Below are 26360 nucleotides of genomic sequence, written 5' to 3' on the forward strand. Positions count from 1 at the left end.
ATTGATCTGGATGATGATGTGATTGTCTTCTGTAGAGCTGATTGAAAGCTGAATCGAATTTGTTTCATAATTGATGAATTTTGAATCTTTGACACTGTCATTGAACTGAATTGAATCAACATTTAACTGAATTATCAAACTCGGCTCGTAATTTAATGAACTTTATGTTGTTATTATTATTGAACTGAACTGAAATGAGCTGAATAATGACACTATTGTCTTCTGAAGAGCGGCTTTATAGTTTGATTTGAGTTCACTTCATAACTAATGAACTTTGCAACATTAAGCACTTTTACAAGCACACACATGCACTGATAACTACCATGTGTCTGTTGAAAAAACCTGATTTACTGGTTTACATGCAAATCAATAACCTGGCAATGCAAGTAAACCAAGTTTACAAGACTGTATTAAAAAACCTGATTATTCACCTCACCATTATTGTGTATTTGTATCTGACAGGAGTCGTGGTCTCCACCGCGGTCACCCGCCATCTCCCCGCCCCGCTCACCGTCAGCCTATCGCAACTATCCATACGCTGCACAGAGAAACGGAACAGACACGCTATTGGGTGAGAGTCACTGTCAGTCATTCCGCATCCAGACCGGCCTATGAACATAGACATGACAGGAAATTGATGCTTTTTATTTAAAAATGTTCACCGTTCAAGATTTTGGCAGCAGTATTTTTTTTAAAGACATTAATACTTTTTTTTTTTAGCAAGGATGCATGAAATTGATCAAAAGTAACAGTAATATATATATATATATATAATTTCTATTCATCAAAGAATCCTTTAAAAATGTATCACGGTTTCCACAAAATATGAAGCTGCACAACTGTTTTCAACATTGAGATAATAATAATAAATGTTTCTTGAGCATCAAATCATCATATTAGAATGATTTCTGAAGGATCATGTGACACTGAAGACTGGAGTAATGATGCTGAAAATTCAGCTTTGATCACAGGAATAAATTACTTGAAAAAAAATATTCAAATAGAAAACTATTATTTTAAATTGTAATCATTTTTCACAGTATTTCTGTTTTTATAAATATTTGATCAAATAAATGCAGCCTTGGTAAGCAGAAGAGACTTGCTGTATAGGTATTTATGTGCATATACATTTGCTCCTACATTTTAAAGCTATTTAACCAGAAAATGTAGCTTTTTTATCACCATTATTATTATTATTATTATTATTTATTATTTTTTACCTGTAGAGAGTTTTTTAAAAATTAATCATTATTTTGCTGAAAATTTGTACTTTATAAATGATCATTTTGCATTAGTAAATACTCAAATCATTAAAACAGGACGAATGCTCATCTTAAATACTGTATCAAGGAATTTTTTCAGCAAGATCCTGATAATGTTCTTTTCACAACAATCCCAGTGGAAAAGTGAGCGCAGATATTTCCACACTCTCACACACACACCGTGATGCTGTTATTAGATAACACAAGCACACATCACACAGCCGGCGTGTTTCACACACTGTCACCGTAGTCGTGGTTGTGGTTGTCAGACAGCTGTGTGTGTTTGTGAGTGTTCAGCCTTGAGCCCTCAGAAAGCAGTTGTCTAATTGTTGCTCTCCTGTGGCGTATTGATATCTCACTCGTTTAATCACACACCTGTTGAGTCAGTCCTTCAGCCCGTCGACAGTCAGCACAACACACTCGCCAGTTCTGATGAAACAGACACACACTCTCATGCTTTCCTGAGAAAATGCCTTGAGCCTGCATATATAACCACAGTGGGTATGCTTAATTTAATAACATGCGCTTAGTGTGCTTCGTTTAGTGATAGTTGTCCCTCTTGGACATTTGCACTCAAAATAAAAAAATAGTGAAGCAATTTTGCTCTGTAACTTTCTTATCCCTTTGTTAGAAAGCAAAAAAAAAATGTTTGCATGTTACCAAAAATGATGTGAAATTCTGTTATAATCGATTATAATTTAAGCCAAAATTGCTAATTATGCAATAGATGCAAAATTATTAATTTATATACAAAATTAGGACAGATTGCTATAATCACATATACAATAGCGCCCCCACCAGCACAGTAGAAGGTAGTGCATCTATCCATCTATCCATCCATCTATCCATCTATCTATCCATCTATCTATCTATCTATCTATCTATCTATCTATCTATCTATCTATCTATCTATCTATCTATCTATCTATCTATCTATCTGTCTGTCTGTCTGTCTATCATTATATCTATCTATATGTCTATCTGTCTGTCTGTCTATCTATCTGTCTGTCTGTCTGTCTGTCTGTCTGTCTGTCTGTCTGTTCTATCTATCTATCTATCTATCTATCTATCTATCTATCTATCTATCTATCTATCTATCTATCTATCTATCTATCTATCTATCTGTCTATCTGTCTGTCTGTCTGTCTATGTCAGTCATTCTATCTATCTGTCTGTCTGTCTGTCTATCTATCTATCTATATCTATCTATCTATCTATCTATCTATCTATCTATCTATCTATCTATCTGTCTGTCTGTCTATCATTATATCTATCTATATATCTATCTGTCTGTCTGTCTGTCTGTCTGTCTGTTCTATCTATCTATCTATCTATCTATCTATCTATCTATCTATCTATCTATCTATCTATCTGTCTATCTGTCTATCTGTCTGTCTGTCTGTCTATGTCAGTCATTCTATTTATCTGTCTGTCTGTCTGTCTGTCTATCTATCTATCTATCTATCTATCTATCTATCTATCTATCTATCTATCTGTCGTTCTGTCTGTCTACTCTCATTATAACATTCTATCTGTCTATCTTTCTATTATTATATCATTGTTTATCATCTGATTGTGTTTATTAAGCATGCAGTATTTTTGTGTTCAAATAAACAGATATTCAGTAATCTCAACAAAAGCAAATAATAGTGAATATTAACTGTAGATGCTCTCAGCAAGGGATAAACGCAGTGAATGGACACCGCTGCGATAGGAAAGTGTTTCTATCTCATTGTTAACTCCGGCCATGAACAGAGAAGCGTCAGCGTTATTGAATGTGGATCAGCTTTCTTCATTATTCAGCAGAGGCCATTAATACTTTATTTAAAATCTACACATAAAAGACATGATGATCTGGAAGGGCTTCAGATGTAAAGAACATTCACCAGATCAAAGTGCAGTCAGGGCTCTTTTATTCTTTCAGATTACAGTCATATCAAAGATCATGGCAATCAATGACCTCGTTCTGAATAATTCATGCTTGTTCAGTATTTAATCACTTTTTTTCTTTCATTTGTTCCCATTCATTATTCCATCAAGTCTTCTTTAAAGGTCCCATGGCGTGGATTATTTTATTATTTTCTAATGTTTCCTGGGGTGCCCTTATAATGTTAGTATGTTTTTTAGATACATTTTTTTTCATAATTTAGAAATAAAAGGCATTTTTCCTAGCCTGATTTTAGCCTCTTGGCTGCTGTGAGACTTCAGTGTAAACGCCCACAGCTGTGATTGGCTGCTGTGAGACTTCAGTGTAAAGGCCCACTGCTGTGATTGGCTGCTGTGAGACTTCAGTGTAAACGCCCACAGCTGTGATTGGCTGCTGTGAGACTTCAGTGTAAAGGCCCACTGCTGTGATTGGCTGCTGTGAGACTTCAGTGTAAACGCCGACTGCTGTGATTGGCTTCTGTGAGACTTCAGTGTAAACGCCCACTGCTGTGATTGGCTGCTGTGAGACTTCAGTGCTTGCATATGAAATATATAGCATTACATGTGGAACTCTCTCGAAAACTTTTACTATTACAGCTATTATACGTTTTTACTATTACAGCTATCGAGATTAACGAATCGTGAGAAGTTTAAGTATTTAGATCTATTCCCGTCACATAAAAGGTTGCAGTGATGAGCATTGAGCAGCCTGTTGATTGCGTGAATGAAGATCTTATCATTGCAACAGTTTCTGCACTCTCACTAATGATTTCACCAACGCAAACATGAGGTAATACAGTAAGAGCTTTGTTGTGCAGTGTAACAGCGTCATTGATTTCATAACGAGTTTTGGCAAGTGTTCAGATAAACTTGCGCTGTGTGATTGACAGCTTGGGCGATTTGAAAGGGATTGTTCTTTGATCGCTTTCTGTATATATTTTAATCACAGTTTAAATAACATTATTTTCATCCTACTAAGAGAAACGACGTGAAGTTGATCGTTTAGTCACTGGCTGGATTTACTGATGCATAAACAGTATTGAACGATTATGAGAGAAAGATTATCTGTCTGAACTTGAACAATTACACATCAGACATTCACATAACCCACTGGTTCTTCAGAGGCTCGAATGAAGGAACTAAAAAAATACTTTTGTGTTCATTTGTACATCCAAACACTGAGCAACTGCCATGCCTCGCTCGTTTGCAAGCCATGATGTCTCTCGAGGAAAAACCAATATCGCGCTCGCGCAGCTCATTTTCTCATGGACGGGCCAAATTCTCTTTGCAGGCAAAGAAGAGAAAGGAGAGGAAACCTTTCCCTGTATGACGACATATAGGGAAGATTCCAGATTCGCCTGTCTGAGCTTTCATTTTCTCAAAGGCGAAGCAGGAGATCCAGGGCTTGGTTTACACCTATCACAATTTCTAGCCACTGGGGGACCATAGGCATGCTAGGGGAACTCATATTAATGTTAAAAAACCTTATAAAGTGAAATTTTCATGCCATGGGACCTTTAAAGCTTTAACTCTTGTTCAGTGTCAGTTGAGTCTGAAACGTCTCACTAGCATCTGCTGACAGTGTTTAATGCCATTTCTCTCCGTCATCTGCATCAGTGCATCATTTACAGTGCTGTCAAATGTTTAGATGCCAAAAACATTGATCACAGTAATGGAAGAGCTAAAACTGTAAAGTCCTTTTGTCTGTCTTGACCTTGAAACATTCACTCTTTCATCTTTTGGTTTTCGTTCACAGCGTATGATGGGAAAGTGCCGTCTCGTCCCAGTGTTCCTCAGGAAAACTCCTCTCCCAGACATTATTCTCTCAAGCCTCAGCCGGAGCAGCCTGTCATTACACGCGTGAGCATTTCCTCACAACTCCTCATTCTCGCATCCGATTGGACAACCGTACAGAACTCTGGGTGTCAGTGTTATATAAGGACACTTCTTTTTAAAATTGTATATTTTTTGCTTGAATATCATTAATAGCATGCCAGAGCACATGTATTACATGTATATCTATCTATCTATCTGTCTGTCTGTCTGTCTGTCCGTCCGTCTATCTACCTATCCATCCATCTATCCATCTGTGTGTCTCTCTGTCTATAACAAATATTAAGATTAATTTTTTTATTTATTATTTATTTATTTATTTATTTCAAGGTGACATTTATTTGATGGTGTGTTTCCTAGGTGATATTAAAAAACTGTTGACTTTTATTATAATTAATTACATTCTACCATACAAGGATTGCAAATGACTTTTAAAAAGTAGTTACATTTTTATTCATTTTTATATAAAATAAAAGATTCAGAAGTAATGAAAGGCATATGTAATATGTAATTGTGAAATCTTGAGGTTTTTCTGTGGTTCAGGTTGGGTCTGTGGAGCGGCTGGTGGAGAGAGCAGAGGTGGATTACTCCGACGACCCCTGGAGGATCACAGAGGAGCAGCGGGAATATTACACCATCCAGTTCAGGAGTCTCCAGCCTGACCTCAGTGCTCTCATCGTGGGTAAGACAGCTCCACAAACACTCCTCATACTGGTACATTCATGATCTTATCTGGACAGTTTGAACTTTGCATTGATTTTCCTTTCAGGAACTGTTGCAAAAAACTTCTTCACCAAGTCGAAGCTTCCGATTCCAGAGCTGTCGCATATATGGTGACGATAAACCCTCAGTTCTACTGAAACATGGAATGAACGGTCTCTTTACATGTTGAAAAAACAATCGTTCAATGTCCTTCAGGGAGCTGAGCGATGTTGACAAGGACGGCGCTCTCACTTTCCCAGAGTTCTGCACTGCCTTCCATCTGATCGTGGCCCGGAAAAATGGTTTCCTCCTTCCTGAAACTCTCCCCGCCACGCTGAGACCGGGATTTGTGGAACCAGGTGTGGTGACAGCGCCACCATCTGAGGTACGCAATCTAAAACCCGCAGCATGCCTACAGTATTTGCACCTGAAGTGTTTGATGATGTTTAGTTTAAACTGTTTAGGGTTTCTCATTCAGTATTATGTTTTATGATGCAACCATGAGATGCAAGCAAGCTTGACAAATTTGAACTGAGCATTAAATGTGTTCTTTTACAGGCGACTCAACCTCTCATTGTCTTTGATGACAATATGAGGGCTGGAGCAAATCAACCGGTAAGAAGAACTTCATTTAACATTTATGCCAAGATCACAATGTTCTGCACATTTTGTTCCGTCCTTTCCTCTGTCTTTCTCCTTCTGTCTCAATTTTGTGGTTTTTAGTATCAAAACTGGCACACAATATCACCAACGCATCAAAACAAATAACAAGAACAGTCACAAAAGAGATGCCATTGATGGTTGGATAGATAAATACGCTTTTTTTTTATAGTTTATTGCTTAAAAACATTTTATTATACACTATGATAGTATTAATTAATATTTTTAATTAGCTACTTTTTTATTTTCAGCTTTTATTTTAATTTTTGCTTGTTTTTTTCGTCAAAATTTCTATTTAGTGTTCATTTATTTCTATTTTACTTTTAATATTTTAGTACTTTAACTTCTAAATATTTTAAAACCGTTAGTTGCCACATTTGCATAACATTTCTTGTTTTTTTTGTATGTTTTTTAAGTTGTTTATATAATATTTCTATTTTATTTCTGCTGTATTTCAATAAATGAAAACAATGTTTATAGTTTAGCTAACAATATCATTGCTGGTTTATTGTGATGAGAATATTTAGTTAATTAGTTAGTTAGTTGCATTTACAGCTTCCATATAGAACAATAATAGTATATAAGAATAATATAAAACAGCAGCATTTAAGAATAATTATAATAAAAGAAGATATAAGTAGTTAAATAACTCTCTCTCTCTTTAGGCATGTCTGTTTGGCTGAAGGCAGAGGGTGCTAATGAGTCTTATATGAGATCTCAAAAAGACAAACTGGTCCACCCCTTATAAATGAGTAAACCTCTACATGTGCTCATATCAGTCATTCTGTGCTGGCTTTTCATTCTCCCAAACAGGAAATGTGTTCTGCTGGCCTTCAGATGACCTCTAGACCAGGTGTGACCGCTAAACAGGACACGAGAGATGAAAGCAGGAAACCGGGTAATGACTTCAGAGACAGACCTCAATAATCATGAACAGGATTAAAGGGGGAAAAAGAAATGGGTTTTAAACAGTGGCCCAAAAAGTATTTGGACATTTAAGCCACTGCGTGACTGTGCGGATGAATATGTTTATCCTGCTGCTTATAAAACATTCACTACTAGACTTAAGACATATGACCAGTTTAGATGGAAAGGATCTCAAGCTGACTAGCTGAAGACGTTTATACCCATTAATAGACACAAAATATATTCCAGCACAGCGCTACAACAACCACAATGAAATGACCCTTCAAAATAGATAATGCTTTAAAATTCAGTTTAGTTAGAGAGCCACATATGGCAATTTATCTGTTAACACCTTAATCACCTTAATCACATGTAGAGTAATAAAAACACCATCATCTCCGCGTCGCTTTTACAACATTTCAAATCCCTCAGTTCTCGCCATCATCGAAAAGCCGAGCCGATGTTGATTCTTGTTTTATTACGAGGTCTTGTCGCGCTCTCTTTCTGCCAGCAGACTCTCCTCTGTTCGCCATTTGGTTGGAGATTTAGCGGCTTCATGGCAACCTTTCTCACTCGTTGTGACAAATAACCCCTACCAAACACACAGCAAAGCAGCCTGAGCAACTTTTCTCTGTTTACGGATCTGACGAGTCACACACGGGCGAGTGACGCATGTACACAATTTACAATTGAAAACCATCCCGACAGGACTAAAAGCAACACTTTTCCACTACACATTACCAGCTCGCCTCGACTCGACTCGGCTTTGTTTGGTTTTCCACTGTGTAAAAGTTGTACCTGTACCTGCTTCCAGGTACTTTTTTTCATACCACCTCCGGCGAGGTTCTAAGCGAGCTGAGGTGATACTAAAATGTGACGTGAAAACACGGCAGACTGCTGATTGGTCAGAGAGAATCATCACTATTCACTGCGTCATCATTGCACGCGCCAGACGGAGTATCCTGAATAAAAAACAAAAACATACAAAAACGGCATACACTCGATTTCCTCCATTGTCCTGTGTGTGTGTGGGTAGCGGGTGTGTCTCGCGTAGAAGATTACGTCACGGCAGTTTCCTGCGGCGTCGCGATGACGACCAGGTACTATTGTGGAGGTACTATCTGCAATGGAAAACGGATTGAAAAGCGAGGCAAGTCGAGTCAAGTCAAGTTGAGCTGGTACTGGTAATGGAAAAGCGCCATTAGAATACGTTTACCATAGTGAATCAGGGTAAGGCAAAAACACCATTTGGAAGAAGGATTGATGATGTATTGACTCATTTAAATTTTGTTAATTTTTAATAAAAAAGTCGCATAGTGTACCTTTAAGTGTCAAACTTAATTCTTTCCCCGCCAGCGTTTTTAAAAAAAGTTGCCAGCTACCACCAGCGTTTTTGATCATTTTCCACAAAAACTTAATCGCCCCCAGAATATTTTGTATTAATATCTGAACGTGCAATACATCAAAAGAAGGAACAGAACCTCTGCTTTTATCAAAAAGCTTCATGCATTCTTTTTTATCAACACTTGAATATGGGTATGTTTCATAAAAAAAGCAACATTTTCAATTTTCAAAGACTACTTGATCAGATTCAGAAAGATGATCTAAACACAGATGGAGTGGATCGAGTCCATCAACACCCCTAATGCTTGCACAGTCTTGTAACTCATCTTGGGTCGACATTTCATTCAGTAACATTAGGCAGTTTTGATTTATATGCTTTTTAATGTTGATGATCGCGTTTTTACATATGCATATGATTACGTATAGGGCTGAACGATTAATCGCAACAAAACCGCACGCGATTTGCGATTATCTTATGCGCAGCTTGTCAGTGGAGTGCGGCTGATTGGTAGTAAATACTGCCCCATTTGAACGCCAGAGGGCATGCCCCGCCGCAGAAGTACAATAATGCACATCATTCCAGGAAATCCCTATCGCTGTAGCTGAATAAACAGAAGATTGAAACGCTTTGATTAAACATGACTTATAAATACACGACTGCCTTATTCTGTGTAAGAAGGCACATCATCTCACAGAAGGAGGAGCTCAGCTGTCGTTATGAAGTGATTTTGGAGTAAATGCATGTTATTAAATGTTGTCTGTTGTTGGACGAGGTTCATAAATGCTTCTCATGTTTTGGAAAGATGTTTGACGCGTGTTGTTTTTTCAAATGCACGTTATGAGTGACTCAAACTCACAGTGCTTTCAGATGGAGCAGCGTTTACAGAGCCGTACATCAATGACAAACTGCGCATAAAAAATAATCGGAGCCTTTGCGATTTTAAAATCGCGATAAGCCATCTCGATTTAAGTGCGATTACATGGAAAGTGCGATTAATCGTTCAGCCCTACTTACATATGAGATCGCTTGTTTCTGCATATTCTTCACATGTTTTTATCAGGAGATTCAGTGCTCTTTCAGAAGATGTGTAATAGCGCCCCCTAGCGTATAACAGTAAAACACAGAAAATTCTGTGTCTGGCGGGGAAAGAGTTAAATTAAGTGAAAGGTTGTTTTTTTTTAAGTGTGTTTGTGCTTTAAAGTAAATGCCACTTGCTTTGAGATTTGATTATCTAATGCAATGCCATTTCTTCAGTTTCTTCAGTGTCTTCAGTGTGCAAATATTTTTGGGACCACTCTTCCACACTTAAGAGGACAAATGCCATGTAAACTCATTAATATTCTCATGCAGATGTTCCTATTTCACTGCTCTTATTGTGCTTTTTTTATTGCTGTGTCAGCAGACTTCAGCCCAAAGAGAATTCCAGACCTGCATGAAAAGCCAATAGAGCGTGTCAGCACTTTAAAACCAGGTGACTCACTGTCCTGAGGCGCAGCACACACCCCTGACCCACACCAGACCAACCAAAGCCTCTAATTTACCTGAGCTTTACTGTCTGTGTACATTAGAAGAAAAAGTTCAGGCAAAAGATTACAATTCTGTCATCATTTACTCATCCTCATTTTGTTCAACCTGTATGACTTTTCATGTGTGACCCTGGATGACAAAACCAGTCACAAGTCGCACGGGTATATCTGTGGTAACAGCCAACAATACATTGTACGGGTCAAAATTATCCATTTTTCTTTTCTGCCAAAAATCATTAGGATATTAAGTAAAGATCATGTTCGATGAAGATATTTTGTAAATTTCCTACCATAAATACATAAAACATTTATTTTTGTGAGTGATTGCAGCACAATCGCGAACATAAATGGACAACTTTAAAGGAGATTTTCTCAGTGTTTTGATTTTTTTTGCACCCTCAGATTCCAGATTTCCAATAGTTGTACAGTATCTCGGCCAAATATTGTCCTGTCCTAACAAACCATACATCAATGGAAAGCTTATTTATTCAGCTTTCAGATGGTGTAGGATATTCACCCGTTGTAAAATGCAAAAGACTTCAGACTTCGGAGTGGCTACAGAAAAAAAGAGACTGCAACTGGCCCATGAAAAAACAAGGCTAAATATTGGAAGGGCATTAAATGTGGTCACGCAATGCTGATATTGTTAACATTAACAATTTGAGAACAAAGTATAATTTGCACGGTTTGATAAGCGATCGTTAGATTTAATCAGTGTGATTTACTGCAATGCTTTTTTCCCTTAGTTGGTCAGAACAAAAGTGGATGTTACTTACTTGTTCAGACGACATTTTCCGGTGAAAATTCTTATGTTGGTCATACTTCCAAAAAGTAGAATCTGTGATTGTGAATGACAGGATCCACACCGGATCCACATTCTCCTCAAAACATCGGATTCATCCGCACTGGGCCGTGCCGAGGCACAACCCACATAAAGTTGATAATTCCGCGAATAACTGCAATTGCAAATTTCGAACAGAGATGGCGACAGAGGAAAAACTACGGACTGTAGCTTTAAACAAACCCTAAACCTAAAAAGTATTTTTAGCTCAATAGTGTCCATTCATTTCTTTGTATGGAAAAGAGCAGCATGAACATTCTGCAAAATATCTACTTTTTCGTTTTATGTAATTTTGCAGCAACATGAGTAAATAATACTGACAGAGTTTTCTTTTCTGGGTGAATTCTTCCTCATGATAAGCATGATGAGATTTAAACTGCTCTCTATTGGTAAATCAGCTCTTATTGTCTTCAGATGAAGCTGTACAGCGTTTGTTATTTTCTCTGCTGATGGGTGTGATGTTATGTAGTATAACCCCTCAGCGCCTCTGGGCGTGGACACAAATCCTGTTATATCCACAGCGCTGACCTTTTGTTCTGATATTTCATGCAGTCTGCTCTGATCCCATAACAGCTTATATTTATTGAAGTACCCAGATCCCTGAGCGCTCACAAATAATCCCGCACTCTCCCTGCTTTATTACTTCAGTTTGAATGCGATGTTGACCTGCACTTTGCTTCCAAGATGATTTTTATGAAATGCTTTTTTTTCCTAGTGTTGGTAGAAAAGAGAATCAAAGTTAATATTGAGTCTTCGTCAATGCCGCAGTGCATGCTGGGATAGGAGACAGGCCTGTTTGAGGTGTTAACCGCAGCTGTAGGTGTTGTTTGGATAGTATCGATGCTGTCGAGTGTGTTTGATGTTTTATTGTTAGGGTTCAGTGTTTCTGTTGAGATGTGAGAGAGCAGTTCAGCTCAGGAACGTCTTACAACTTCAGGTTTTCTTGTAGATGACAGGTAAATAAAAGAATACTTTTCTTCAAGATTATGTTTCCAAACAGAATGAAGTCTGATGCTTTTGTTTGTTTTTTAAATTAAATAAATAGGCTTTTTACGTTAGGGTTTTAATGCAGAAATAATACTTTTACTGTATCACTGTGTAATTAACGTACAAATGTTTTACAGATTCTCCACAAGAGCTTGACGCAAATATGAAGTCAAGAACACGACCCAGGTAACAACTCTCACTACTGTTTTTTTTACAAACAAATGTTTAATAAACACTTATTTAGTAAGGATGCATTAAATTGATCAAAATTGACTGCAAAGACATTTATAATGTTACAAAAGATTTCTATTTGAAATAACTGCTGTTCTTTTGAACTTTCTGTTCATCACAGAATCCTGAAAATAAATGTATCACGGTTTTCACAAAAATATGAACCAGCACAACTGTTTTCAACATTGATAATGATCAGAAATGTTTTTTGAGCATCAAATCATCATATTAGAGTGATTTCTGAAGGATCATGTGACACTGAAGACTGGAGTAATGATGCTGAAAGTTCAGCTTTGATCACAGGAATACATTACATTTTAAAATATATTCACATAGAAAACTGTTATTTTAAATTGTAATAATATTTCACAATATTACTGAGTGTACTGTACTTTTGATCAAATAAATACAGCCACATTAGAGACTTCTTTCAGAAAAAGAAAAAAAATCATACTGACCTCAAACTTTTGATTATTGAATTATTAATTAGAGTATACATTTGATTCTGTATATATAAAAACACAGGCTTCAGGGTTTGTTTAAATTTATTAAGACATTGTTATTAATTATTCCATTTATTAATTTTTCAATTTGAAATGAGCTAAATCTGACTAAATATTTCAAAACCTCCGTTTGGGGACATTCTCACTTGTAAAAACGAAAGGTTTTCTTGGTTAGTGTGTGGGTTAGAGGTTGGTTATGATATTTATAACAAGCTCAAGCTGTGTGTGTGTGTGTGTGTGTGTCACCCCCAGGTCATATTCCAGCACCTCTATAGACGATGCCATGAAGAAGGTCGAGGAGCCGCCCACTCCTCCTCCTCGACCCCAGAAGACTCACTCCCGCGCCTCCTCTCTCGACCTCAACAAGCTCTTCCAACAGAGCAGTCAAGGTTCACACCCATGCCAACATTCCTCACACTTTTCAACTGTATACACACACAGACCTTCATATACTGAGAATATAAAGTACAGACGTTGAGATAAATTAAAATGAATGTAACAAAAGTAAATATTTGACTGTGTCGATGTGATATTGGCGCGTTCTAGGGTTGTTTTGGCACATTAGAGTTTTAGCACCTTTAGTTTTGTGGATACTTTCACTGCTGTGTTTGCAGATGTGGTAACAGGATTGACTGAGAAAATATTGAAAGTTTATTCTTTAAATGTATGAAGCTGCAGGTTTACACAGTGAGAATAAAGCACTGCCAATGCTTGAGAAGAGCGTTGACAAGAAACGGATCTGCTTGAAAAATAAGTCTTTGTGCTTGTAGTTTTTAGATAAAGTTCTGGCCCCAGTTGTGAAGAACCCCAGAAGTTAAGAAAACTCGTAGTCAGTCTTAATCATTTTAAAGACAATGTTACAAAAAGTTGAGAGGTTTGTTACAAGCTCTGAATGACTCAAATGTGTTCACATGTGAACAGAGACACATGAACACACATCCTGAATCCAGTGCAATTAAACCGCTGTCTGAACCAACTAAATGTTTCAAAGTATAAAATATTCATAAATCATTTTTGCACCAAATCTATAAACAGAGTTCAATGCTGAATTCTCATCATTCTTTAAATGCTCAGTGAGTTTTCATGGCATGCAAACAATTACAAAAATGACCTTGTCTTGATTTTTAGTGCATTGAACTCACTTTAGCTTGACCCCCCCCCCCATTGTCTTCAGGATTCTTTGATGGATGGAAAAAAATTCAAAAGAACAGCATTTATTTGAGATATAAATCTTTTAAAAACATTATAAATGTCTTTACTGTCAGTTTTGATTAATTGAATGCATACTTGCACAATAAATCTTTTTAATTTATTTTAAAAAAAAATCTTATTGACACCAAAATGTTTTCTACAGCAGTGTGTGTGATTACTTTAGTGATATTTTAATGTGAAAATTGGTCCGAAAGCAGTAGATCATTGCAGTACTGTATGTGAAGTCATTTATAGTGTTGAATTGTTTTATTTAAATCTTGTTGTGCAGAATATTTGTGAACAGTCATTAAAAAAAAAAAACATCAGTATAGTAGCAGCAGTTTGAGCTTGGCCCTGAAGTTTTTCTGAATATGTTTTTCCTCTGTCAGGTAGTAAAAGTGCGTGGTTGCCTCCTCCTCCAGCTCTTCCTCCACGACCACCAGCGACGCAGGTGAACTCCACAGCATCTCCTCATTTAATGCATTTGCTGAAACCCAGTTTAAGATGGGATCTGTGCTCTAAAGGGGCTATATGTAAGAATTTTCATGTATGCAATCTGTTTTTTATTGCCAACAGCTTTTAACAAAACATAAGACAACCTAGGAAGTGGGGGTAAGGTGTCGTTTTTTAAGTTTCGTTAAAAGCTGTTGGCAATAAAAAACAGATTGCATACATGAAAATTCTTACAAATAGCCCCTTTAGAGCACAGTTGTTTCTGCCTGCGGTTCACTTAACGGCCACCAGTGTCACTAATAACAAGGCTTTCTGAATTCTACACATAGCCCCTTTAAAGCAACACTAAGGAACATTTTTTACCTTAAAATAATGTTTCCAAAATCATATCAGTGGTTCATCAAGTCGTAACAGAGTGCAAGGCACTTCTGGATTCGCTTTGCAGCCCTGTATCTGCTGTAACCACACTATGCAAGTTTGCCAAACCGGGTTGCGTTTCTGTAGTTCGAATGAGACATAAGAAAACTACAAATTTGACTTGCTTTACGTCAAGCGTTATAATAGTCATTATTTAGTTTTCCTTCGTTTCTGATGTCGCAATACATCATACTTTCATGAAATCATGCAACATACTCTACCTTGTCTGTGGACATCGTTCATTCCAAAGCCGGTGCTGGATAAACAGCGAGTGTGTGTGCGACAGTAGCTGCGGGCGGCGAAATTATTTATGACAGCGGTAATGGACAATTCCACTTCCAACCTGTAGGGGGACCGACGAGGAAAAGTTCCTTAGTGTTGCTTTAAAACATGGGAACTGGTTTCTAGCTTGTCATTAGATGTTTGACCAGCTTCCAACTTGACAGATTTTTTGCTGGTCAAAGAGGGTCTATTTTATAGCAACTTTGGTGTATTAATATACAATTTAATTGACGTGCAGTTTATATGAGCTGTTTTACAATGGTGTTAAACATGGCTCATTTAATCAGATTGTAAATCTGTTTCAGTGATTGGACACCTTTTAGTTTGCTTTAAAATATTTAATTGTCTTCTGTACTTTACTGTTCTGTGTGCTGTAACTTGTGTCCTAATTCAATGTCTCAGATCTTCAGCTTCATGCCTGGCTCAGAGAAGAGTTCCCAGAAGGCCGTTCATCAGCCAAACTTTGCAGATTTCAGCAAGTTTAGTGAGGAGGTGAGTAGACGTTCACATTGATCCTCTCTATTTAAAACACACAATGTATTAACCTCAGATGTGAGAATCACTGAACCGACATTTGAACAACGTAAACCAACATTTAACTTCTGATTTCTGACTGAAACAGAATATCCAGCAGGAAATAATGTAGGGCGGGACTTAAATCAAATTCATTTTATTTTTTAGAGTATTCATTTTTACAATAGTAAATGAACTGTGTACAGTAAGAATAAGGACATTTAAATGAATTTTAATTTACCATTTTTGTGACACTTTACAGTAAGTTGCCATATGTTAACATTAGTTAAAGGATGCTTTGATGCTTCAAAAAGTTTATAAAGAGATTGTAAAACTAATCCATATGAATTGAGTGGTTTAGTCAAAATTTTCTGAAGAGACTTACTATAAAACATTATACTGTCTGCCTCGTTCTATGATAAGACACATCAGCTCACAAAAGGCCATTTGAAACACTTGCCTGACGATATAAAGTGAGTAAAAACATGTTATTAAATATTTGTTTTGTTGGACAACAGGTTTATAAACGCTTCACATTGCAAGTTTGGGAAGATGATTGACGCGTGTTGCTTTTTCAAATGAACGATATAAGCGAATAATAATTTGAGCTTTTACAATTTCACAATCGCAATAAGCCAAAGCGTGATTTTGATTTGATTTCACTTAATCGTGCAGCCCTAGTTACGCAGCACGTTTGAGCTTCAGCAAGAACCAATGAGGTTCATTCTCGCGTGTTAAGCAGGTTCGGTTGAGCTTCTGTTTATGTTCGCTGATCAGTGTTTAAATTTGAATAAGAGCCCAAATCCAATCTTTTCAATCTTCAATCATATAAAGCGATTGAGAAAACTTTGGGCTAAACCGCTCAATTCATATGGATTAGTTTTACGATCTCTTTATGAACTTTTTGAAGCATCAAAGTGTCAGCTGCGCAACTGTATAGAATAAGAATATATGTAACTTTTTTTTTTAAATATATTTGTTCGTTCTATGAACTCAAATCTGCCTTTTTAATCACATAAATTGGTTCATTGAAATGAATATATCCTCAGTGAAATTCTGCACACACAGTCTTCCTGCTGTCTGTCATCATTTCTTTCTCAGTTATTAATTACGTGTCCTCTTTGAAAAGTCTGCACTTCCTCTTTTCAGTGTGTGTGTGAACACGTCCGCACCTCTTCACCCGTTCTGTCCGCGCACACACTCGCTGATGTGTGTCTTCTCATGTTTCTGTGGCTGCAGGCTGGGAAGAGACGGCAGTTTCCCACAGTTTAATAAGAGAATAAAGCCACAGGAGCCCAATGAAAACACACACACTCATCAGCGTTACACAACCTCAGCTTACATTACACACACACACACACACTGTTTTGACAGCACAGGCACCTGCAGATATCTGTGCTCAAGCCCTGTCTATGAAAGCTGATACTCGTATAAGATATGAAGATATGAGCGCAGACTCTATATGAAGGGATTCTGGCTTGATCAAATACTCATAACTCCTCTGAAGCCTCCAAAGAGCTCTAACCATCTCAGACCGCAAGCGTTCCTTCTTCTTTATGGCCTTTTTACCCCTTCATGCTTTTAACTTTTGGCTTCTGTAAAGCGGTGAGGGGGAATGTGATCACTGCGTGAAATTCAGTTGTCATAGTTGTGCGAGTTACGGCATTCTGAGATCATTATTGGACAGAGAAACACAGTGTCTTAATCAGGCACCATCTGACAAGTACGGTTTCAGGACCTAGGAAGTCGCTTTTCTGCATTTTTGAGGCATCATAGTAATATTATTAGTGTTTTAAAAGGTTAACTTTATGGTGGCAATTTGGAATTGTTTTACCTTAAAAAGAATTTTATGCTTTTTATACTCGTTAAAATTAAAAAATGTGAGAATAATAGTAATAAATAGGAAATATTTATTTTATTTTATTTTCAATAAAGTTGTATTAAATAAAAACATTGAATAAAAATGTATTAAATAAAAATAAATGTAAATAATATTGGACTTCTTTTGGGAATTGTTTTACCTTTCATTTCTTTGTATGCTTTTTACACCAAATAAAGTAAATAAAAAAATAGAAATGTAAGAATAATTGTAATAAACAGGCAATATTTTTTATTTATTTTCAATCAAGTTGTATTGAATAAAAAAGAATTGAATAAAAATAAATCAAAATAATATTGGACTTCTTCTTAGAATTGTTTTACCTTTATTTTTTGGATGTTTTTTTATACTCGTTAAAATATATTTAAAACAATTGTGAGAGAATAATAGCATTATTATTATTTCTTTATATATATTATTATAGTATTTTATTTTATTTTTTATTTCCAATCAAGTAGTATTGAATAAAAGCATTGACTAAAAAAATACAGAATAAAAATAAATATAAACAACAATGGACTTTTTTTGGAATTGTTTTACTTTCATTTATTTTATGCCTTTTTTGCTCCTTAAAATAATCAAAAATTTTGACAGAATAATTGTAATAAACAGGAAATAAAATAAATATTTTTTTATACTTGTTCAATTATATTTAAAACAATTGTGAGAGAATAATAGCATTAAATAGTTATTTAAATATATATTTTTTGTATATTTAATTTTTTAATTTTTAATTTTATTTTATTTCTAATAAAGTAGTATTGAATAAAAGCATTGATTTAAAAAATACAGAATAAAAATAAAAAAACTTGTTTTTGGAATTGTTTTACTTTTATGCATTGTTTGACAATTATGACAAAATAATTGTAATAAATAGGAAATAAAGGAAATATTTTTTATTTATATATATATATATATATATATATATATATATATATATTATTTTATTTTTATTTATTTTTTATTTATTTTTTTTTCGTTTTTTTTTTTTTTTCAATACATTAGTATTAAAAAAATCTATATAATAATGGACTTGTTTTTAAAAATGTTTTACCTTCAATTTTCTGTATGCTTTTGTTTTTTTATGCTTTAATGAGTATTGTATCATTAGCTTGGCAAACTCTATCAATTATGAATCGTGTCTCTTGTGCATTTGGCTTGTTGAGTGCTATATCTGTGACTATATCTGTATCTTTGTCACGTATGCCGTAAATCTAGCATCAAGTTCTGGCAAAGATGATTGTTTTGCCCACATGACCTGATGCATGACCTCACCTACTGTCAAATTTTGACTTCTCCTGTCCTATATAACATTGACACAGGATCTCGTTTAGGGAGTAGACCTGACAGCTTCTGATTAATTGTATCTGGTTTGAAAATCTCATATTGCATTTGATTTGTTCTGTTTTGCAACTTTTTATGTCCTTTGTTATCTAAAGACAACACAGCATCCCTGAGGTGTTCGTTATTGACTTGAGCTTCATCCAGAGCTCAGGGCACATGTCATGGAAACACAGTCTCAGAAAACATCCTCCATCACTTACTTTCCACTCGTTTACGTCTCAGATCTCTCGGTTTCCTTCAGGGGGAAGTGCTCGTTCTTAATTAAACTCTGAGTGGGAACCAAGAGATTCATGTTTGACCTTGAATCACACCATGTTATTATCAGCATCTCTCCTGAGTGCTGACGAATGAGAGACAGAGTATATTTATGCAGTATTATTCAGTATTATGATGTGATATTATGGAAACAGCCATGGTTTGTTTCAGTCCCTGTTACAGAAACACTTTATAATAATTTATTCACTTATTAAGTTTATATAGTTATATGCAGGGCTCGGTTTGAGGGGCTGGATAAATAATATTTTTTAATTATTATCATAATTTCACTCTAATAGTAAAACAAAAATTTTAAATATCAGGCAGAAACCTTGTGTATCCATGTTTTTTCTTTGTTTTCATAAATCATTACTATTGGTCAACCTTTACACCTGTCTGTGGGTTTGCAAATATTTAACCAATGAAACGTATTAAAAAGCTTGTGACTGAACCTCGTATCTCCATTGGATCCTCAAACTGTCAATCAAACCTCATAACTCCACCCACTTCTATCGGGAATCAAGTGCCGCACGCAGTTCGGGCCGTCTCTGCTTGTTTGCAATGCAAGAGTAAATAAAGAACTGTATTTTCTTTGAATAAGTGCAGTTCTTTTCTCAAGAAACACTATAAAGATTGAGAGGAGTGTCTTAGTCTAGCATTTGTCGTCGAGTCATCCGAAACTCTCTTACCTCTTTCCCTGCCATTGACGGAAATTTCCGGCTTTCTGTCTTTTCAGAAAAATAAAATGAAGATTTGGAGAGAATAATAGCAATATTATTTTTTTTATTATTTTTTATTATTATATAATAATAGTAATATTTTTATTTGATTATATTATTAATTATATATATATATATATATATATATATAATATATATTATTATTATTTTTTTTTAAATAAAGTATTTTTTGAAACTTAATTTGTCTGTGCTTTTTGTATTTTTATGCTTTTTGGAGTATTGCGTCATTGGCTTAGCAAACTCTATCAGAATCAATTATGAATCATCATGTCTCCTAAAAGTTATCTATTTATTTAAATATTTCTTTTTTTTTTTTTTTTTACCAATTGATTAATTTAAAAAAACAACAACATAAAAACAGTGCAAAATAAAGCTGCATGTATAAAAGAAGCTTTTCTCTCTCTCTCTCTCTCTCTCTCTCTCTCTCTCTCTCTCTCTCTCTTTATTTCTTTGAACTTTGCTATCCTCTGGTAAATATAGTTAATTCTGTGTGCTTATTCCTTTATATTTTGTGTAATATTACTATGTGACATGAATTCACAGCTCATTACTTCATACAAACAACAGGTGGCGCTGTTGTTAATGCAGATGACTGTATCCATGTGCTAAACAGCTTTAACTGACCGGTCTAGAATATTTGACCCTATCCAACTAACCCATGTTTCTCTCACACAGCTGGTTATACTGGGCAGGTGTTCGGCTCGGTCACCATTTACAAGTCTTTGTACTATTTGTAGGAACACTTGTTTTTATTTAACACTCCTTTGCCCATGCAATGGTCATTCTGAGGTTTATAGGCGGCGATGGGCACCGTTACCTTCACGTGGCTGTATTGCGGTCATAACTCTTGTGTTTTGTCCCGAGGGTAGCTGGGTGAAATAACTCCTGTCGCAGCAAATCAAATCATTTATGACTTTTCAGACAAATTTACAGCCTTGCAATTGGCCTGTTTCTGCTATTACTTTTCATTGTGCCATAAAGAACAGATTCCCTGTGCCACAACGACCACAGTCCTGGGCGGCGGGGGCTTTTTAGCCAACGTATTGCATTTTTTACGAAGTGATTGAATGTTTACACTACACTGACAGAGTACGCTAGCGTGGAAATATGGACGTTCCAGTCACGCATGATTAAATAAACAGTAGTCATATTTGTGTGAAATACAGCAGTGTAAGTGTTGTAAGCCAGAGAGTCTTTGCTGAGAATGTCGGGATTGATGTTACGCCCTCAGTGACACGGTGTCGTATCCTGAGCCAGCGTTGAGGGAGAGCTGTGTAATTCACTTTAAAGAGCGAGGGAAGAATTTAATGCGGCCTTCACTTCTACGCCTCGACATTTTCTTTGCCCACATCCTCTGTGTGAGGGACTCGGAAATTGCAGCTTTTGGAAAGAGGACTAAGGGAAAATGCAGACTAGTATGCCCCTGTTATGATATTTTAAAGGTTCCTAATTTTGTTTTGGAGTCTCCTACAATAGGTTTACATGCATCCAAGGTCAAATCATGCTTCCAAGGTCAAATTGGTTTGATCAAGGATTCAGTCTTTCTAAACCCCTCCTTTCTGAGAGCTACTCTGCTCTGATTGGTCAGATGGCCTAGTCTGTTGACTCTGCTCTGATTGGTCAGACGGCCCAGGCTGTTGTGATTTGTCTACTCTGCTCTGATTGGTCAGACGGCCCAGGCTGTTGTGATTTGTCTACTCTGATCTGATTGGTCAGACGGCCCAGGCTGTTGTGATTTGTCTACTCTGCTCTGATTGGTCAGACGGCCCAGGCTCTTGTGATTTGTCTACTCTGCTCTGATTGGTCAGACGGCTCAGGCTGTTGTGATTTGTCTACTCTGCTCTGAATGGTCAGACGGCCCAGTCTGTTGTGATTGGTCTACTCTGCTCTGATTGGTCAGATGACCCAGGCTGTTGTGATTGGTCTACTCTGATCTGATTGGTCAGATGGTCCAGTCTGTTGTGATTTGTCTACTCTGCTCTGATTGGTCAGACGGCCCAGGCTGTTGTGATTGGTCTACTCTGCTCTGATTGGTCAGACGGCCCAGGCTGTTGTGATTGGTCTACTCTGCTCTGATTGGTCAGACGGCCCAGGCTGTTGTGATTGGTCTACTCTGCTCTGAATGGTCAGACGGCCCAGTCTGTTGTGATTGGTCTACTCTGATCTGACTGGTCAGATGGTCCAGTCTGTTGTGATTGGTCTACTCTGCTCTGATTGGTCAGATGACCCAGGCTGTTGTGATGTGGTCTACTCTGCTCTGATTGGTCAGACGGCCCAGGCTGTTGTGATTGGTCTACTCTGCTCTAATTGGTCAGTTGGTCGGAAACCAAACGCTCACTACCATATCTGAATTTCAGCTATGGAAATTTTCCTCAGCACTTGATACACAGTGATACGAACAGTAATGATGGCGTCAGTTTTACCGTATCAATTTACCGAGTCCTCATGCTTTGGAAGTGCAGCAAAGAGGATTTGCTTTCGCAGAAAACAGCGTCTTCTCAACATATCGACACACGAACCAAACTCTTCCAGTCTCCGCTACAACTACAGTGTTTGAGGGTCAAAGTAGATGTCGTTCGCCGGCAGCTAATGAAGACCATAGACTGGCATTATGCAAATTGGTTACATTGTTACTTTGGTATGAAACAGGAATTAAGACTAGAATTACTGACAACTCGTTTCAGCAGTTCAAAATCGGTTCTTTCTTTTAGGAGACAATAACTCCATTTATCTGCACTTTGATCTTTGAAACTTTGCAGACCTTTTACATTCACAAACAGCTATATTACACTGCATAAAAGGTAATATTCGAAAAAGCATAATAGAGGCCCTTTAAGGAAGTCTTTTGTATATGTGTATAAATTAACTTTCATCTATCTTCTTATTCTTCTCTCCATTTAAGCTTAAAATTTCAAATTTAATTGCATGCGTGTGTAAAATAAACATGCATAAATGCATAAAAGACCTGAAAGAATCTCGCCGATCCTTTTGAACAGTAGTGTAAATGAAAAAACAAGGAATTAATGAAGCCCAGCATGATAACAGATCCTCTTAAATGTCCTGTTGTCTTGGTTAATGTTACAAATTGCTGGAAAACTAATTAATTGGAAAACTAATATTGAAAGCCTTCTGATCTCAAACTCATCTCTGACAGCAGGAGACCATCGTGACAGGAGCTCTCAGCACAGAAGACCTGGCACCCAAATCGGTAAGAACTGACCCCTTTCCATTAAACCAGCACCTAACGCCTCATCTGAGACCCTTAAATAGGGCTCCATATCTCACAGATGCTCAGACCATGAACATAATGCATCTTTACTGCTCTTCAGTGTACTGATGTTTAGGGCATGTTTAATGATAGTTTACCGAAATGGGAAGTTTCTCTCAAAGTCTACCTGAAACATTTAAACCACTTCCCAGGATTCCACAGTGGTGCAACAAGGCCACGCCCCTCAGAAGCCAGTCCGAAGAAAGCTCCACCCAGAAAGCCTGAGTGCCACGCCCCCCTTGACCACGCCCTACTCCACTGCCACACTGACCAAATCTACACAGAGGTCCGTATATCTTTCTTTTATTCATTTTTATTTATCTAAAAATGAACAAGAATGGCAATGTTCAAAACAGCATATTATAGTTTAAAGATTACATATACAAATAACAAATAAATTAGAAAAAAAAAATAGAAAAATGCGATAATAATAATATCAAATATATTAAATAGTAAATATACAAGATTGGCAATGTTTACAATAACATAGATGAAAGATTACTTAGAAATAAATAAAAAATTAAGAGAATATGTAAATTAAAAGAAATATAATAATATTATATTCATTAAATAATATAATATAATGTATTAAATGAACAGTAGTTTACAATAACTATAATAACATTTTAGCTTAAAGATTACTTATAAAAAGAAAATTGCAAGTATATAAATGTGAAAAAAATACAATAATAATAATATAAAAATGTATTAAATAAAGAATATACAATATTAAATATAAAACAATGGCAATGTTTACAATAACTATTGACAATAACAAATTATAGCTTAAAGGTTACTTATAAAATTTTAGATGAGACTAAATAAAAATACAATAATAATAATAACAACAAAATATATTAAATATATAATATTAAATATTTAATGTGAATGGCAGTGTTTACAATAACTATATTATTATTGTTATTATTGTTTGTAGTTTTTTTCTAATGTACATTTTTTATCTTTAAGCTATATGTTATTGTAATAATATGTATAAAAAATTTACAGTAGAAACTACAATAATAATAATAATAATAGTAATACAAATTATATAAGAATTTATACAAGTATATAATATTAAATATAAATCCTAAAATGAATCTATCAATAAAAACCCCTCTTACAGAACACATCAGGGAACCGCCCACAGAACCTCTCACAATACAACTTTGACATTGTAGGATGTCCTGTTACTTTATCCTCTACAGTAAAAGACCTGGGTGTTATACTCGATTGTAACCTGTCTTTTGAAAATCATATTTCATATGTTACAAAAACAGCCTTTTTCCACCTTAGAAACATTGCTAAGCTACGTAATATGCTATCAGTTTCTGATGCAGAAAAGTTAGTTCATGCATTCATGACCTCGAGACTAGATTACTGTAATGCTTTATTAGCCGGTTGTCCTGCATCCTCAATAAACAAGCTACAGTTAGTCCAAAATGCAGCTGCTAGAGTTCTTACTAGATCAAGAAAATATGATCATATAACACCGATTTTATCATCACTGCATTGGTTACCTATAAAGTTCCGTATTAATTACAAGGTATTGCTACTGACTTATAAAGCCCTAAACGGCTTAGCTCCAGTCTATTTAACGGATCTTCTATCGCCCTATAATCCATTGCGCTCTTTAAGATCAATAAATTCGAGGCTTTTGGTCATACCTAGGATATCCAGATCAACCAAAGGAGGGAGAGCATTTTCACATTTAGCTCCGAAACTCTGGAATAGTCTTCCTGATACTGTTCGTTGCTCAGACTCGCTCTCCCAGTTTAAAACTAGATTAAAGACGCATCTTTTCGGCCAGGCATTCATATAATATTTTTAATCTTACAGTTCAAACTACAATCCGGCCTCTAGTTCATAAATGCCAGAGGAGAACTGGCCCCGACTGAGCCTGGGTTCTCCCAAGGTTTTTTTTTTCTCCATTAGGTCACCTGATGGAGTTTTAGGACACCATTAGGTCACTTGATGGAGTTTTTTCGGTTCCTTGCCACTGTTGCCTTTGGCTTGCTCAGTTGGGGATATTTTGGGGATATTTAATTTTATTTTATCAATCAATAAATTCCACTAGAAACAACCTTGTTGTGTTATTTTATTTTAATTTAATACTGTGAAGCTGCTTTGATACAATCTGTATTGTGAAAAGCGTTATACAAATATACTTGATTTGATTTGATTTGATCAGGGAACAGCATGTATCAGTGATTTATAAACGCTAAACAAGTGGGATCCTGAATTGCACATCATTAAAAGCTCATCCACACGTGCAGACAGCACTCATGATTATTGTGTTGTGTTCCAGGCCTCCACCCAAGCAGAAGAGAGAGATCCAGATGGCCATCAGGAAGAACCGAGAAACCAACGCAGTCCTGACACGTCTCAACAGTGAACTACAGCAACAGCTAAAGGTGTGTCCGCCATATCCACACACATACTGTACAGGAATAGCTCTTACACATGCTTATTCCAAGAAGCGTTAATAAAGAAACGTTGGCCAGTGATGCTGAAGATGTTAGCGGTCTCATATGATAGGATCTGAAGATTAAAGCTGTCTGCTCACACACTCGTTTTAGGTTAGTTTTCCGGTTGGGCGGCACGTACTATTTCCGACACCCCTACCCAGACCGATCACATATCTCTAGTCTCGTATCGAGCGCATGCCGCTTTTATATATACACACACAGACGGCTTGAGTTACCTTCAAGAGTTATTGAGTGACTGAAGATGGTTTAGAGTTGCAGTCCTCAATTTATTCAGTGATCCGCTCAATGAACACACACACACATACGCACACGCACACAGTCTGGCTTTCTGAAAATGCAAGCTTAGACTCGGCCTCAAGCAGTTGTCTTCTTTAAAATAGTGCATCCTGCAGCAGCTGTGTGTGTGTGTGTGTGTGTGTGTGCTTGGAAATGCATTTTACCACTGACTGAGAGCAGAAAGAGAAAGTGAGGGAAATGAAAAGTGAAAGACGCTCATAAATGCTCATGTGCAGATCAGGTTGCACTGCATTCTGGGAAACAGTTAACCTGCAGACCAGTGCACGCTATGCTATGAATCTCACATTAGAAAGTGTTTGCTTTTGTTTCCAATTTTATTTATTTAATTATTTATTTAATTTGTATAATATAAATTTAAAACAACATTTTTAAAGTAAATTTTTAATTGAATTCAAATAATTTCAAAGGGGTCATGAACTGCATTGTTTTATAATGTTTCCTGTGGTGCACTTATAATGTTAGTATGATATTTGCATCAAAATTTGTCATAATTTAGAAATAAAAGGCATT

The 26360-nt window shown here is 36.2% G+C and overlaps 1 protein-coding gene across 2 annotated transcripts in view; it reads left to right on the forward strand.

Moving 5' to 3' along the window:
* reps2 (RALBP1 associated Eps domain containing 2) overlaps positions 1-26360 on the forward strand; it is a 48477-nt gene that overhangs the window by 18081 nt on the left and 4036 nt on the right. The window contains exons 4-18 of one of the 2 annotated variants that reach the window (XM_084098251.1): positions 463-571; positions 4945-5048; positions 5565-5703; positions 5791-5854; positions 5940-6108; positions 6282-6338; positions 7197-7281; positions 10037-10105; positions 12126-12174; positions 12975-13111; positions 14303-14364; positions 15468-15557; positions 22951-23004; positions 23217-23350; positions 25373-25478. In XM_084098251.1, coding sequence (XP_083954377.1) covers positions 463-571; positions 4945-5048; positions 5565-5703; positions 5791-5854; positions 5940-6108; positions 6282-6338; positions 7197-7281; positions 10037-10105; positions 12126-12174; positions 12975-13111; positions 14303-14364; positions 15468-15557; positions 22951-23004; positions 23217-23350; positions 25373-25478 — 1428 coding nt within the window. The remainder of the gene's footprint in view (positions 1-462; positions 572-4944; positions 5049-5564; positions 5704-5790; positions 5855-5939; positions 6109-6281; positions 6339-7196; positions 7282-10036; positions 10106-12125; positions 12175-12974; positions 13112-14302; positions 14365-15467; positions 15558-22950; positions 23005-23216; positions 23351-25372; positions 25479-26360) is intronic. The other variant, XM_084098252.1, reaches the window with a different exon arrangement.

This window comes from Abramis brama, assembly GCF_963993115.1.
Source record: "Abramis brama genome assembly, chromosome: 22".
NCBI classification, from domain to species: Eukaryota; Metazoa; Chordata; class Actinopteri; order Cypriniformes; family Leuciscidae; genus Abramis; species Abramis brama.